This window comes from Rhea pennata, chromosome 1 (assembly GCF_028389875.1).
Source record: "Rhea pennata isolate bPtePen1 chromosome 1, bPtePen1.pri, whole genome shotgun sequence".
Classification (NCBI taxonomy): Eukaryota; Metazoa; Chordata; class Aves; order Rheiformes; family Rheidae; genus Rhea; species Rhea pennata.
The window spans coordinates 135,946,165-135,960,835 of record NC_084663.1 but is presented as its reverse complement, the minus strand read 5'-3'; the positions used below and the strand labels follow the sequence as shown (position 1 = coordinate 135,960,835).

The following is a 14,671-nucleotide window of genomic DNA, read 5'->3' as shown; positions in this document are numbered from 1 at the left end:
TCATCTGTAAACAGTCCATCCATGATGCTGACTGGCGAAAAGACCTGTGAAAACCCCAAAAGACCATCAAAAGGAGCCTTTTTTGTAACCTAGTGTTCTATCATCTCATGCCTCAGAGTTTCAATGGCCAAGTCTGAGGAGGGGGATATTGCCAATATTGCACCTACTCAATGGTTCTTGTTTTGTTACTTTTATCTTCTTTCCAAATCCCAGGAAGAACATGCCTATATGTTTTGTAGGTTTGTTTATGGCATTGATCAATAAGGTGGTTATTTTCTGTAATGTCAAGCTGAATGCCAGCTGAAGAGAAGGTGGTGTTAATGGTAAACTTCCTTTTATAGTAAAACTGCCACTGAACTTAGAAGGGGAACACTCCAAGGTAGCTGTATAGTATCAGGATTCTTGTATAACACTGGTGTCCAGACTCCAGGTGAAAGTCTGTCCACATTTCAGTTTGTTAAAATATGTTCTTAAAATTCCAGTCAGGTTTGAATGAACAAAAACTTAGTGAAGTAAGAGTTGAATTGACAAGTCACTGCTATTCCTTTAGGAATAAGAAGAGTACATAATCAATTTTACTGATTTCTAAACTCCTTGCTCTAAGGAGAGAACTGAGAGTAATTGGAGACACATTTGCCAACTGTTTGCTGAAGGGAAGTCACAAAGCCCAAATATTGCTTATCTGTTAAGCACAATTTCCTGTAGGTTGTGTGTAAGCTAATACATAAATTAGCACAATATTATAAATTTAGCATGTATAAAAAAACCAGATGGTATTGCTGTTAGCGGACATGCCATTGGAGTATTCCAGAAGCGTGCCAAGTCTTTAATCTATTACCATATGCATATATTACCAGTTACTGAGTTTTCAGTAGATAGAACAATATGTAGTATGCATGACTGACAACTTTTTGCTGAGCTTTCAACTTAGAATAAAAGCAAAATGCCACTTTCTGGTTTTGCAGTGTTTACTGTGTTCATTTTCCAGAACCTCTGAATGGTTCATATTGCAAGTGCTGGGCAATCAGAACAAAGACACAAAAGCTCTGTGGGCCGATACACTCTGCAAGAGCTCCAGCTTTCCATGCCAGCAAAAGGGCATGATGCATATAGTGAGTGGTAGTACAAAAAAGTAGCGATACATTTCAAAATGTTTTGTGCTCCTTGAAGCTCTTTGAACAATTAGAAGCTGTGTGGGTATTAAAACTGAAAATGACATTTTATTAAAAAAAGTATTTTCGATATTCTTAAAAATTGGAATAACCCCCTGAGTTCAGAAGTGGTCTTGGCAAGGTGGAGGACAATAACCTCTTCTTTTATTATTTGTCTTTCCTTTGGAAGAAAGGAATTTAACTGCAAAGATCAGAAAGGGGTGAGAGCAGATATGGGCTGAGGAAGGAACTGAGTTTTGCGAATAGAACATGGAGGTCACAGATTTGGAAATCAGTAAGGAAGCAACAAGGCAAAAGCAGAGCTGGGAGTTAGTAATGCAAATTTGCTGTAGAAAAGGTAGGAAAGGAGTCAAGAAGGAAAGAGTCAGATACAGGAGAAGGAGATAAGTTGTGGAAGAGCCTGAGAGCAGCTATTGAATACTTACCAGTTCCTTAATTGATTTGGTTGTGTTTCACATCAGTGGCTATAAGACTCCACTTGGGTTCTCTGCTCCGGATAAACAAATCAGATCAGTGTTCACTCATTGTAATTGCACAGAATGTACAATATCCTGTCGTGCAGTATTTAGGTTGCCCCCAAGCCCATCAAATTGTTCAGTCCTGGTAGAGCATTTCTGCCTGGTACTCAAGAGGCTATTGGAGGTCCAGTGAAGTAGAAACTTGTGCTATTGGGTCTCTTTTGGTCTGGGGGAGGTTCTGCACTGCTTCATTCTTTGGCTCATTGGCATATTTACTGAGTATAATCCTTCCCCGTGTGTTATCCCCTCACAAAAGTAGGACTTCAAAGTCAGGTGGTGTTAGGCCCTCAAAATTAGTACTGATCTCTCCAGTACAGTCAAGTGCATGCTTTTCCAGAGCTCCAGCACTGCCAACACTGATTTAGAGTTTATTACTCCAGGTCACATAAAAGATGAAACATGCAATATACATGTTTTGGGCAGGCTGCTGGCACAGTGACCCTTTATTTTGGTGTTTTTATTGTGTTCTTCTCTCTAGATAAAATATTTGGACATTTCTTCTCCCCATTTTCCTTAACATTCTTGAGCAAGGTTTGAGTTTAGATGAGTGTCCGAGATCCCCTCCCAAGAATACATTTTCTAGTCCCTTAGCCATGGTTCTGCTTTTCATCTGCCTGTATATCTCAGTACTGACTTTTCTCATATACTATCAAATTTATTTTTTCAGGTTATCCTTTAATCAGTTTTGCCAAGTAATAATAGTCTACCACCAAATTATCTGTTGCTTAGCTACCAGCCTGTCTGGGCAGATGGTCTTCTGGATAGGTGCCAAAACTCCACCAAAGAGTCTTTCCATGGATGGAGAAGATTGAGACGGTTTAATAACCCTTACTCAGGTGTGCTCTGTCCCTCTTCCTTGGAATTTCAGTCCCACATATAGGCGACAAGCTAGTAGAAATGTTAGTATTTTGAAAAGGTATTCAAAATGGAGGCTGCAGTATGATAAACATCATGGAGAGAGCGCCTAATCTTAAACAGGAACATACAAATTCTAGTTAGGCAGATCTCCCATTAACAGATACCCTTAGGGAATCCGAATGCATTAGATTACTAAACTAAGTAGATGCACACAGAAAAAACAGTCTGTATGTTTATGTATATATACACATCTATGTAAGTGGGTATATACAGATTGTGTGAATATATGTATTTGTGTATGTATAATATAGCAGGAAAAAAAACTATCGTCAAACTCATTTTAAGTGAAACTTTATTTCGTTTCTGTTGTATGCATATTTCAAATGACCTTGTAGGATTTGTGGATTTATTACTTACCAGATCAGAAAAAAATATAATTCTGTGTAAAGATTAGACCATTAAGTTGCTGTATCATTGAGAGCCATTGATTTTTACCTCATAATAAATGTTCATTTTTCTGTGAATAAATAATATCAGAACTTTATAGAACAATCCTTCAGAGAAGCATATCAAAATGAAAATACAAAAGTGAATATATATAGTAATTTCTGTTACATTCAAAGAGTCAGGATGTTTCCAAGATGCAACCATTTAATTTAGAAACCAAGTCTGAAGTGCAGATAGCTGGCAAATGCTTTGTTTAACCCAATCACACTTCAGAGCTATGTAAAAACAGCTAGAGAAATCCAGATTGAGATCTTGGGCTAACAACAATAACTAAACAGTATGCAAAGCCAGAAAGGATAATTTGTATAATAGAAGACAAGGAAAAAAAAACTAATCCCAAAGCTTTGTTTGTTGGAAGTCTCGTATAAAGAACTGACAACTGGAAAAGGCATTGATTTATCTGTTGGCTCGTCTCCTTAAAAAAATAACAACCCCCCCCCAGCCTTTTGAAATTTGCTTGTGAACACTCTAAGATTATGCAGATACTCCTATTTTGCCAAATAATTAGATTTTTTAAATCTATTTTTTTAGATAAAAAAGATAATTTGCAATATTTAATTTGTTTTGTGTAGTATTTGCATAAATTAAATGCACTAAATCTGTCTGAGGAAGCGCTGATATTCTTCCTCTGGGTGTTCATTGCTGTAGTAAATGGTCTGGAGGGAAGAACCCATCAGTAGAGAAAAGAGTGTATCTCTTCCCCTTCCCCTTCCTCTTCCTCTTCCCTTTTCTTTTCCTTTCTCCCTTCTTTGTGTTATTTATCTTATAGCATTTACTTAAAATCTCTTGATATCCTTACCTTTGACCAAGAGAAAGTGGCATGGGGAGCTTTTAGAAGTCAGTACCTCATACATTCTTGCAGGATGTACTGCATATTTGGTCATTCTCCTTACGTTGCTGAGACTTAGCAGGCTTCTCCAGTTATTACTGTAAAGCAAGTTATTACTGTAAAGCCTGGCAAGAGGGGTGTAAAGCTGTTAGGTAACCTTTCCTCCTCATAAGATGTGAGTGGAGGTCTGTGAAGATGCAGAGGGAGCCTGGCACCCCCTTCTCTCCACTTCCCTGTGAGAGAAGCTCACAGCTCCTAACACCATAGGAGCTGTTCTCAGCGCCTAACATGTGCAGAGTGGGGACTGTCAGTGCTCAGCGATGGGGACAGATGTCACTGATTTTAATGTGTCCTTCCAGAGTCTTGCCCAGGCTGGGATTCTGGGCAGAGGCCACGTTGCCATTTGACCATCAGTGGGCTCACCCCAAAGTCTGAGAGAGCTGAAGAAATTGAAATCTGAGTCTGAAAAAATTACCAGCAATGCTTTGTTCCAGATGGTGATCTACACAAATCGGATCATAGGTGTCAATTCTGGGCCCTATGCATATGCATATACTTTCTTTTTTTCTTTAATTTTGACTGTTCAACAAATGAGATACTCTGTGCTGCCAAGGTCAGGGCACATGGGTGTTGTAATAAAGTAATCTAAGTTGATTACAGTGGAGGCAGAGACCAGTGGAAAAAAGCACGATAAAAACCATCTCCCCCGAAATATTTAAAACTGCTTGGGGGAAACTACCAGAAAACCTTCCGGGAAAAATCCTGAGGAAGCTTGTGCTCAAATATTTCCATCAGTGGCTGGGGCCTGCAAGCTCAGGTGTCTCATGTGATGCTGTAAGAAAGCAATGATAGTTTCCCAGAAGACTGTCACACACCCAAGGCACAGTGTCCTTGTCCTGATTTGCGGGGCTGTGTTGACCCTGCAGCAGGCAGCAAGTCTCAGGGCAAGAGAGTGCTGAAGTCTGAAGCTAGGGCTTAAACACTGCAAACAGTGTGGGTCTGCTTATAGTGCAGACTAATCTTTAATGAGTTAGCTGTTTCGCAGAGAGCAGGAGGAAGAACTTACCTCATTCTAGGTAAGTTTCCATAGGTATTTTAGGTTTTGGAGCATGTTAGCAAATACAGTCTTGCTTTGCATTATTTGTATTTATTTAGCATGTAGACAGGTAAAGTGTCGTAGCTGTTTTAATTGTATGAGCTGATGCTTCACTAAGCTCACCAAGGCTCATGCTGGTTAGTTAATCAGAATGGAAGCAAGCTGTAGCAAAGTTCGCTCCTCAAAGCAGAGCCATGTTGTCTCTGCACTGCTTTGTTCTCTACCTTTCTGCCCCAAATTTTTTATGTTTTTCCATACCTACTGTGCTCTGCTGTTCTCTCTCATGTGCTTTGATGCCCCCAGTAATTGTGATCTCACACACTAGTTAAAATGTCAGAATAATCACATGTTTAAATACTAGCCTTGCAGTTTACCCAGAATTACACGCAGACAGGGTGAGGAGAAAAGAGTCACCCTGAATCCATTAGTTTTCAGGTCAAAGCAGATTATCTCTCAAATCAAAGTCACTAACATGCATTTGTCTGATTTAAAACAGATAATATGCAGCTCCCGTTGATAAACTGAGCCAGTCACTCCTTTCATCAGAAAGAGACTGGCAGAACTGCTATCCAAGAGCAGTCAAGTCTCCAAACTTCACTGTCCCGAGGGAACTTAATATCCAAACAAATGATGCCTATACAAGGACACTCACACATCCCTGAACCTGGACATTTTAAAGTATTTTTTTAATTTAAAACAGAGGGAAACTGAGACACAATATTGCTGTGTCAGGAATAAATCTGCCTTTATTTAGGAGTTATAATTCTCTAACATAACATCTATGATACTTTGAAAAACAGCAGTTCTTCTGGTCCCCTCTCCCTCTCCCAAAATTAGAATATTAATTATATCTTATATATAAAACATGAGGTTGAATAAGAAATTTATATTGACTGGATTTACAAAATCTGAAGGGAAGAATTCTTACTTTACTAAAGAACAGGAAAATCATTATTTTTGTAACAACCTGATCACCTTACTGACTGTATAATCTCTATTATTAAAGTGATTCTTAATACATTTCAGTTCCACTTTATGATATTTCAATTCAGGAAGATATTTTTGCACCACAACACATTTAAATTATGTTATTCTTTCAGTTGGATAATGTTCAGTTCCTAGTCGAGGAGGGCGAAACTACATTAACTACTGTTTCATTATTGTATTAACAACAGTTCACTTGCTGTTCTTACAGAACAAGTAAGTAAATCACTTATGCTTCAAAGATTTTTCTGCTGTTTATTGGAGATAAGAGGTATTATTAAACAAAACTCTAGAAAACAAACCTAAATGTGTCCACTGGAAATCCTTACTGAAGAGAGCAATGACCAAATTCTCTTTTCATAATTAAAATGTTGATGATATTTATAATACAAGGTTTCTTTTACTTAGATTTTATAAAGCATGAGTGTCCAAATGAGGGGAAAAACAAACCTCACTGAGCAGGAAAATTGCTGGTAAGAGAGATGGTAAAGATGTTATACACAGAGTGGTACATCATGACTGAGCAGGATCCCTCAGTAGAATCAGTCAGAGACTGCTTATGGCTTCGGTGAAACACCCTAGTGAATATCTCGGAAGAGCAGCATCTAGGCCAAATTCTGGGACTGATATGAGCTGCAGTTTGGGCAGAATTGCAATGAGAAAGTGCTTTACACCACCTTCCGTTCCTCTGAAGCCTGGGCTAAGTGAGGAGATGGAATGGCATCTGCTGTAGAAAGGCTGAGCTCCAGGGCTCCCCAGAATGGAACAAAGCACAGAAATCTGCCAGTGACCTCTTCCTTACCAAATATCACCTAGATCTTGCTCTGTTTCTACATTTTCCCCTCACTAAAGAACTGGAACACATAGGTTTGCTGTATCAAAGTCATCTCTTTCTGCACTGGCAGGGCTTAGCCTCAAGGCAGGGCCATGTGAGGAGAAAAAAAAAATAAAAAGATCCTCAAATTATTAAAAACTGAACTAAGTTTTCACTTTCAGTAGCCACAAATGAACCTATTCTTCCTGAATTTGTGCCATTTTGCTATTTTCATCCTCTGAAACATCAATTCACAATAATTTACACAGTTAAATGAAAAATAAATTCCATTAAAAAAAAGAAAAAAAGAAAAAGAATAAATTCTCCCTGGTGGTGTCACTGGGTTTTATCCTATTTCTTGCACTTCAGAAAAAATATCTAACCATAACCTGTTCATTTTCTCTGTCTAACATTAATTTTAGCTAGGATTTTGTGATTTCTGTGATATCCTCATTCAAACATAGCTTTCCTAAGCTGATGAAGAGATCTCAATTACTGTCTCTTCTCATGCAGAAGAAATCATTGGTCATCCTTGCTGCTCCCTTTTGTACTTTTTCTAAATGCAATTTTCTAATGTCTTTACTGAGTTTGGGTTACCAGAAGTGTTCCTTGCATTTAGAAACTGGGCACACTGTGAGTGCTTTAAGTGTCAGAACTATGTTTTCTGTTTGTTCCCAGTTGCCTGGCTGTTGCTTAACAGTGGGCTAATGTTTTCAGAATCATCTACACAGTGATTCCCAGAACTCTCTCCCGTGAAAGAACTAATTTTGAGCCCATTACTGTGTATGTACAATTAGAGTTATCTTTTGCAATGTGTTTTAGCTTGCACCCATCAGTACTAGATTTAATCTGCTGCCATTTTGTTACCTGGTCACTCAGCATTTATAGCTCCTTCTGCAAAGCTGGGCTTAGACTTGTCAGTTCTGGAACCTGTTTCACTGAGGTGCCCTTGCTCTGAAATGCTTCTTTCCAGCTCAATTTTAAATATCTTTGCTGTTCAATTACAGATCCTTGGAGGATCACCTTCCACAGCTTTCCTCAGATATAAAGCTGATCTTCCTCTCCTAAACTTTATTACTATCTTTTAACTAGTTAATCTGTGAAACAACGTTCTCTCTCCTCTCCTGACAATTTAGCTTTTTAAGAGCCTTCTGTGGGAAACCAAAGACGATTTGAAAATCCAAGTACGCTACCTTGGCTGAACTGCCTTCGTGCACAATCTCACTGACTCCGGAGAACTGAAATCATGTGGGCATGACTGCCTTTGTGAAACCATACTGTGAACTATGTAATGCACTGAGAAATGAGAGATGTTTCAAAATCATAAAGATGATTTAGGATAAAGTCTCCAAAACTATTTTGGTATCTACTTCCTATTGATTTCATTTTGTATTCAAGTCTAAATTTATTGTGGTTTTCTAACTTAGTGCTTATGAATGCCAAAAAGGAAAATTTCCCTGATGTTCTGTAATCTATACCTAAAATTAATATCTCCTATGTCCTTGAAATTTAATTAAACCAGATAGTCTTTTAAATCGTTTGCCCACCATATGTTGGGAAAAGAGTAGCAAAATTAAATGAATAAATCACATCAGAGAGTAAATTAAATACAGTAGTTGAAGCCAGCTTCTCTCTCATTTTCCTTGTTGTTAAAATTGAGTCAATGCTGACAATGAGCATTTAAAAATTGGTCTGGACAGAGCACTTTAGAATGCATTGCATGGAAAGCTGTGCACGCAAGGGGAGGAAAGGGCTAGATTACCTAAAGATTTTTTCCTATTCCTGATTGCAGTAGTATGAAGCTGACAGTACTAGTTACATTCTAGATCTGACAGAGTAGAAACAAAAGCTTTACAAAGATGGAATATGAAAAGAAGAAAAGCAGGATACCATGAGAAGAGTATGAAACCCTTAATTTACCCCTTGATTATTAAGAGAAATTAATAATCAAGAAAGAAATCACTAGTTCATTGATGAAAATCCAACACCAAAGAATGTTCTGTATGGCACCATAAGATAATATATATAACTATTTTATAAATTAGATGATGTTGAAAATAGGTCTATAGAATTTTCCCAAAATGCAGGAAATAATAATTTTAATTTCAAAGGATGATTCTTCTAAAATACTCAAGAGTGTGAAAACCTGAGGGGAAAATAGTAAAACATTTTGACATTGCTATTTCTTTTCCATTTCTCATCCTAACTTGTAATGTTTTTTCCCCATATCTTCATCGAGGCTAGACTGAGTTATAGCTATACATAATGCAAGACTCTTCACATCCCTTTAGAAGGTTAAAGTCATTCACTTCATCGATTACTGGATATGACACTCTAGTTGGTGCCTGTTGGCTTCTATTTGATCTTCAATTTTTATATTAAAAACTGTAAAGCCGTAAGTAGCCGATAATTTAAGCAAGTGAGGTCCTGACTGTTTTAAAATGAAAGCAAGTATTATGTGTAGACCAACAAAACCAAGGACAGAAATGTTACAAAAACTGTTTTGTGCTATTTTATTGGGGACTAAGGTAGTGAATAGCACAGATCAAAGACTGCCTTTGGATGCGTCTTCACTGTAGGGTATGTGAGATAGTATGAACCAAATATGACCTTGAGAATGACATGTGACTCTGCCATCATGCAGAGGGTAGTCCAGATGATAGTTTTCTCAGTAGTTTGCCAAGCCGCCATGTTAAAGTAAGACATAGCCAGTTTGTTAAGAGAAGGTGCTAAGATCTACTCTCCCTGTCATGTATAGAAAACAAAATGTTCTGTTGCAAAGAGTCTAAATTTAGAGTTCTTTCTCTATGACTCTGCCCAAATACGCTTCATGTGTAACAGAATTTTGGAATTTTCAGATTATGGTTTTGCACTGTGATTACGGTGCTTTAGAGAGATTCTCTTTGACAACGCTTGTATTGATAAAATAAAGTACGTTCGGGACAAACCCTTGTTCCTGAGGCCAAGCATTACCCTGTGGCTAATGACTGTAGTGTTTAATGATAGCCTCAGTGGAGCACATTTGTCTTAGAGAAAGCTCATTGGTGTGGGCCACACCACAGCGAGCTGACTAACAACCAGAGTGGAGAATGAAGCTCCAGTGCTTGCATCTACTCCCTCTCTCTCTCTCATTTAGCAGTGCAGAGGATTCTGCAGTCTCACAAGAAAGATATTAGCCTAGGACAGATGCATGAGTCTCAAGCTCTGCAGTGTTTCATTTTGAATTTTCAACAGCGTTGACTTATTTTAGGAAAGAAGGGCACAACCTCGAGGTCTTTTAGGTGATATATGAGGAGGCCAGAGAGCTCGGCCTGGGTCAGGTCTTGCCAGTGAAACCGTGGGTGCTGACAGCGCTTAGCGGGGAGATGCACACCAGACCATAAAGTGCCCTAAAGCACACAGCAGGGCCTATGACTCCTGGAGAATTTTCCTGCTATAAAACATATGGCTGTACGGATTGTGGCCTTGCTTGCATACACAGGCGGTTAGATAGTCACGGCAGCTGCAGTCCTTAGGTGGCTCTCTCTAGTGCTAAGTTTTTGTCAGAATAGAATATCAAAGACAGAAACAAGCAGCAGAGGAGAAATACGGTGCCAGTCTCTTAATTAATTATTCAGTCTTTTTAAAAGGAGTTTTTCTGGTAAACTTTTTTAAAAAACTGCTGCAAAAGCGCATGTTTTTTGCAACCAGCAAACGGCTCTATACTCTGAAAACAGTTAACAAACCGATTCAAACATTCACTGGGGAGAAGGAGATTCAGATCTCCTCAGGCAGAGAAGGAAATTGAACACATACTCCTCATATCCTAGATGAATGCTGTACGTCTTGTGTCCTGGGTAATTCTATACCTACTGAAGTCCTAAATAAAAAAGCTAGCATGGGGATTGGGCACACTTGCCTCTCAATTTTTTGAAAAAGAAATGGCACAGCCAAACTGTCTGCTGGGAAAAATAAGGGCTGCAAATCCTGTTGGGAAACTGGTGGATCCTTGCAGCTAAAAGTTAAATGCTTAAGACCTGAAAGAATGAGATTAAAAGACCCCTATCCTTAATCTTAGATGGTCTCACACTGGAGTTACAACACTGTAAGCTCAAAATTAAGGTTCTAACATTGAAGACGAATTGCTCAGCCCTATGCAACAAAGCTGTGACCCAGCAGGACATGGACATCTGGATTCTGCAAGTCCTGGGTTGAGCTCAGTACATTTTATTTCTTCCCATAGATCCCCCACAAGTAATAGAAATTAAATTTAAAAAAATAAATAAAGTACATATGGTAACACAGCTGCTGAAAATCTGTTGCTCTTTTTAATCACCTTTCATGTTCTGCTTTTGCATTTTATCTTTCAAATTCAGTATCAGGGAAAGTGCTGCAAGAAAGGCAGTTTCTTGTATTATTGCAGGACTTTGCAGTGTTAACTCACACAAAAGAAGTCTACTGTCCAGAACATAGGTCTCAGTGGGTTCATCTTTAAAACACTTTGCATATTTATCATCACTAGGGCAAGGAGAATTTCAAATTTTTCACAGAGGGAATGAAAACTGTAAATAAATAAAATTGAAAAAAAAAGCAACATGTTTCTTTCTCTTAATGATGGTGAGTTTTTGAGACAAAAAAGATATAAAAAGAGATATAAAACTTGGACAATTGCTCAAACAGCCTTGCAATAGTGCAATTATCCACCTGCTCATGGGTACGCCACAGAATAGTCTTCATGCTGAAGTGACAGAGGCTTAAGAACACTCTTTATTGCCTATCTTCCTTTCGTACACGTTCAATGTTATCTCAGAGTGACCATTTCTGATTCGGTAACTTTGAGTCACTCTATTACTTACTCACATTTGTATGTCAGCTCCAAGTTAAGGAGAGCAAGTCAGGTAATATACCCGATTCCAATGTCACACTAGAGGAGAGAGAAAAATGAAATTATTGGAAGAGGTGCTCCTGTAAGAGAACAGTGATTTAAATCCTGAACTGATGTAAACTATCCTATTCCCTTCCCACCTCCACTCCCTGAGTTCAGCAACTGTTCAGCAATTACTATCTTGCTTCTTTAATGTTTTTTTTTTTTTCTTGAAGTCTCTGATTCTGTTAGGATCAGAAGGCTGTGGGGTAGTGGGAGATGCGAGGGAGTATTTCCCATGAGTGAAAGGGCTCCCTGTGAGCAGAAGGAGAGGTCGTTTAAAGTCAACAATGAAATATTTGTCAGACAAAAAGAGAATCTTTAACTAGGGCAAGCTTTTGGGCCTGCACTTCATCCCTGGTGGAATGAAAAAGAATAGAGTTGCTTGTTTGCTGGTTTTGAATCCTTTATGGAGGGCTGCCAGTAACTATAACTTGTATATTATTGTGCTATCAGACAGGAAAAATGGCTGTGAGAATTTAGCAAGACAAACAGTCACAACCACTTCATCAGAGTTATCATGATGATAAAGTTCAGTAACTCACCTTTCCAAAAAACCCAAGTTTTCCCCCCTCAGACAAGAGAGAGAATGGATTTTTTCAAGACGGTGTATTAATTCTCAATATTGCACCTAACTCTTGCTACTAAGTACTCATTGTGCTTTGAGGTATTGATCCTCAAAGTATGGCTGAGAGTGAGGAGGGGAGGGGATCTATCCTTGCTTCATAGCTCAGGCATTGAAGTGCAGGGGCCATGGTTAGCCAGAGCAGTTGGTGCGCATTACCTGGAGTCCTGGGTCCCTGATTATCCAAGTCAGCTTGGCCAGAGCAGACTCCCTGCAGCCAACATAACGAAGTTTCCTTCCCAGAGGAAACAGGATGAGAGTGATGAGGTGAAGCATGCACAGCTAGCTGTCTTCTCTAAGGGGCTGTGATACAGCCTGGTACACAGGTCTGGTGGTTTAGTCATAGCTAGGGAAGTTAAGGCTCAGATTCACAAACATTTATATTCACCTAATTTCAGTGTATTTTATGGGACTTTTAATTGCGTCTTTGAGGTCTAGGTTTTGTAGCAGAGCCTCACCAGCTGAATTGCTCAGATGTTTTGCAGGTGTACACATCAACTATTCAAATACGGGATGTGCTCTATAGACAGGTGATTGTTTCTTATTTATCTTCTTTATCCTCCAGGAAGATGAAGTTGCTCGTGACAGCCGATTCAATTTCAGTGGCTATGGAATGGGTCACTGTCTCCAAGTCAAGGATGGCACAGCAGTCAAGGCTACTCCACCCAACCCACCTCTGGCACCACCAAAGGATTCAGAATCCATCAAAAAGAAGTTTGTTGACCGTGCAAAAAGGATTGATACAATATCCCGTGCTGCATTCCCACTCGCCTTTCTCATTTTCAACATCTTTTATTGGATTACATACAAAATTATAAGGCATGAGGACATTCACAAGAAATAGGCAACCCTAGTTTGCCAGGACTTCTTAGCCAAAGTGATACACATGTAAATAAACAGTGAAATGTCTTTCTGTCATTTGGACTAAGGGTTTCTTTTTTCCCCCAGGACACTGAAGAGAAAAAGAAAAAAAAAAGGAAAAAAAAAAGTTATAGAAAGAAAAGTGATTGCATGAAACAATATGCCATGAAACCAGTCAATAAGGGTTCACCATATGTACTTGCAGTATTGTTCTTCCAGATTCAGCATTGATCACACATCTGTAAATGGGGCCAAATTTTACTCAACTTTAACACCAAAATATTATCTTTAAAAACAAAAGAGAATCAGAAAACAAACTATCCTCCTAAAACATCTACCAAGAGACTGTGGTGGCTACAGTACAGTGAGTTATAAGAGGACCAAACTTTTTCAGGATAATGTTGCCTTTCTATTTGAAACACGTCTACTGAGCTACATTCCATGACCATGTCTGTAGTTAGTGGTTTCACCAAGGAGTCCTTTTGTGGGTTGTAAATTATTTCTACTGACAGAGGAGAGAAAACAAAAAAGATTTATACTTTACTATCCTTGTGGGTGTGCATTTTAATATTATCTTGCTTTATTAGAATTGTAATTTTGGGGTTGAACTTGTGTGTTGTGTGATTTATTTGATAGCTGACACTCCAAAACCAGTGAAACTGCCCGGTTTATTTTGGTTGAAAGACAGTGCACTTAATTCATTTTATTTCTGCTGATTTTACATGCAACTTGAGGTGCCAAACTGTATTTTACCTATTGTGCTACCCTGTACCACACTACTTAGTAAGAACTTGTTTCCTCAAAGGTGTAGCTCAGTTTAGCATTAAGTTTCTATTACTGCTCTCATTGTAGCTGCAATCAATAGCTCTATAGGTAAACACAACTTGTTTACAGACCTCTAATTTATATCTTTACTCAAAGTGGCTATCATTTTAAATATCATTAACTAACCTAAGAATTTTAAAACTGTACTGTGATTTTCAGAACCTGTTACCTTTCGGTGCCGGATCTGCGTTATTCAAATCCTTGCTACATGTTTTAAAATAGAAAATAATAAAAAAAAAGATGGTATTTTTGCTTACACAGAAGAAGACAACCTGTAACATAAAATGAATCAAACATTAAAATTTTACACTTGCTGTAAAAGGGTTTATTAAAAAAAAAAAGGTATTTGTTCAATTTCAATAAAGCTAAATGTGCTACTAATGGTTTTTCAGTTTTTTCTTCATTTGCAGCAGGGTTGTGTGTGCCGTGACCTAGCTCATCCACTACACTGTCAGCAGAAAGAGGGTGAAAAGCAACCCTTTCCTGATCTGCCTAGCATGTCAAATTTTACTCTCTGTTCTGCAGCAAAGGGCAAGTTGTAGATCTTGGGATTATGTCAGGCATATGACAGAAATGTGGCTAGGATATGACGTGTTCCAGAAGCCCTCCAGGCCTGAGCCAAACCTGGATGGCTTATATCGAGCTGCACAAGTCAGGTCAGCCTTGATCTAGGCTTGGG

At 38.6% G+C, this 14,671-nt stretch overlaps 1 protein-coding gene across 2 annotated transcripts in view; it reads left to right on the top strand.

Moving 5' to 3' along the window:
* Positions 1 to 13,150, top strand: part of GLRA2 (glycine receptor alpha 2) — a 128,879-nt gene extending 115,729 nt beyond the window's left edge. For both annotated transcript variants that reach the window (XM_062574500.1, XM_062574492.1), the window contains exon 9: positions 12,872 to 13,150. In XM_062574500.1, the coding sequence (XP_062430484.1) occupies positions 12,872 to 13,150 (279 nt within the window). The remainder of the gene's footprint in view (positions 1 to 12,871) is intronic.
* The last annotated feature ends 1,521 nt before the right edge of the window (positions 13,151 to 14,671 follow it).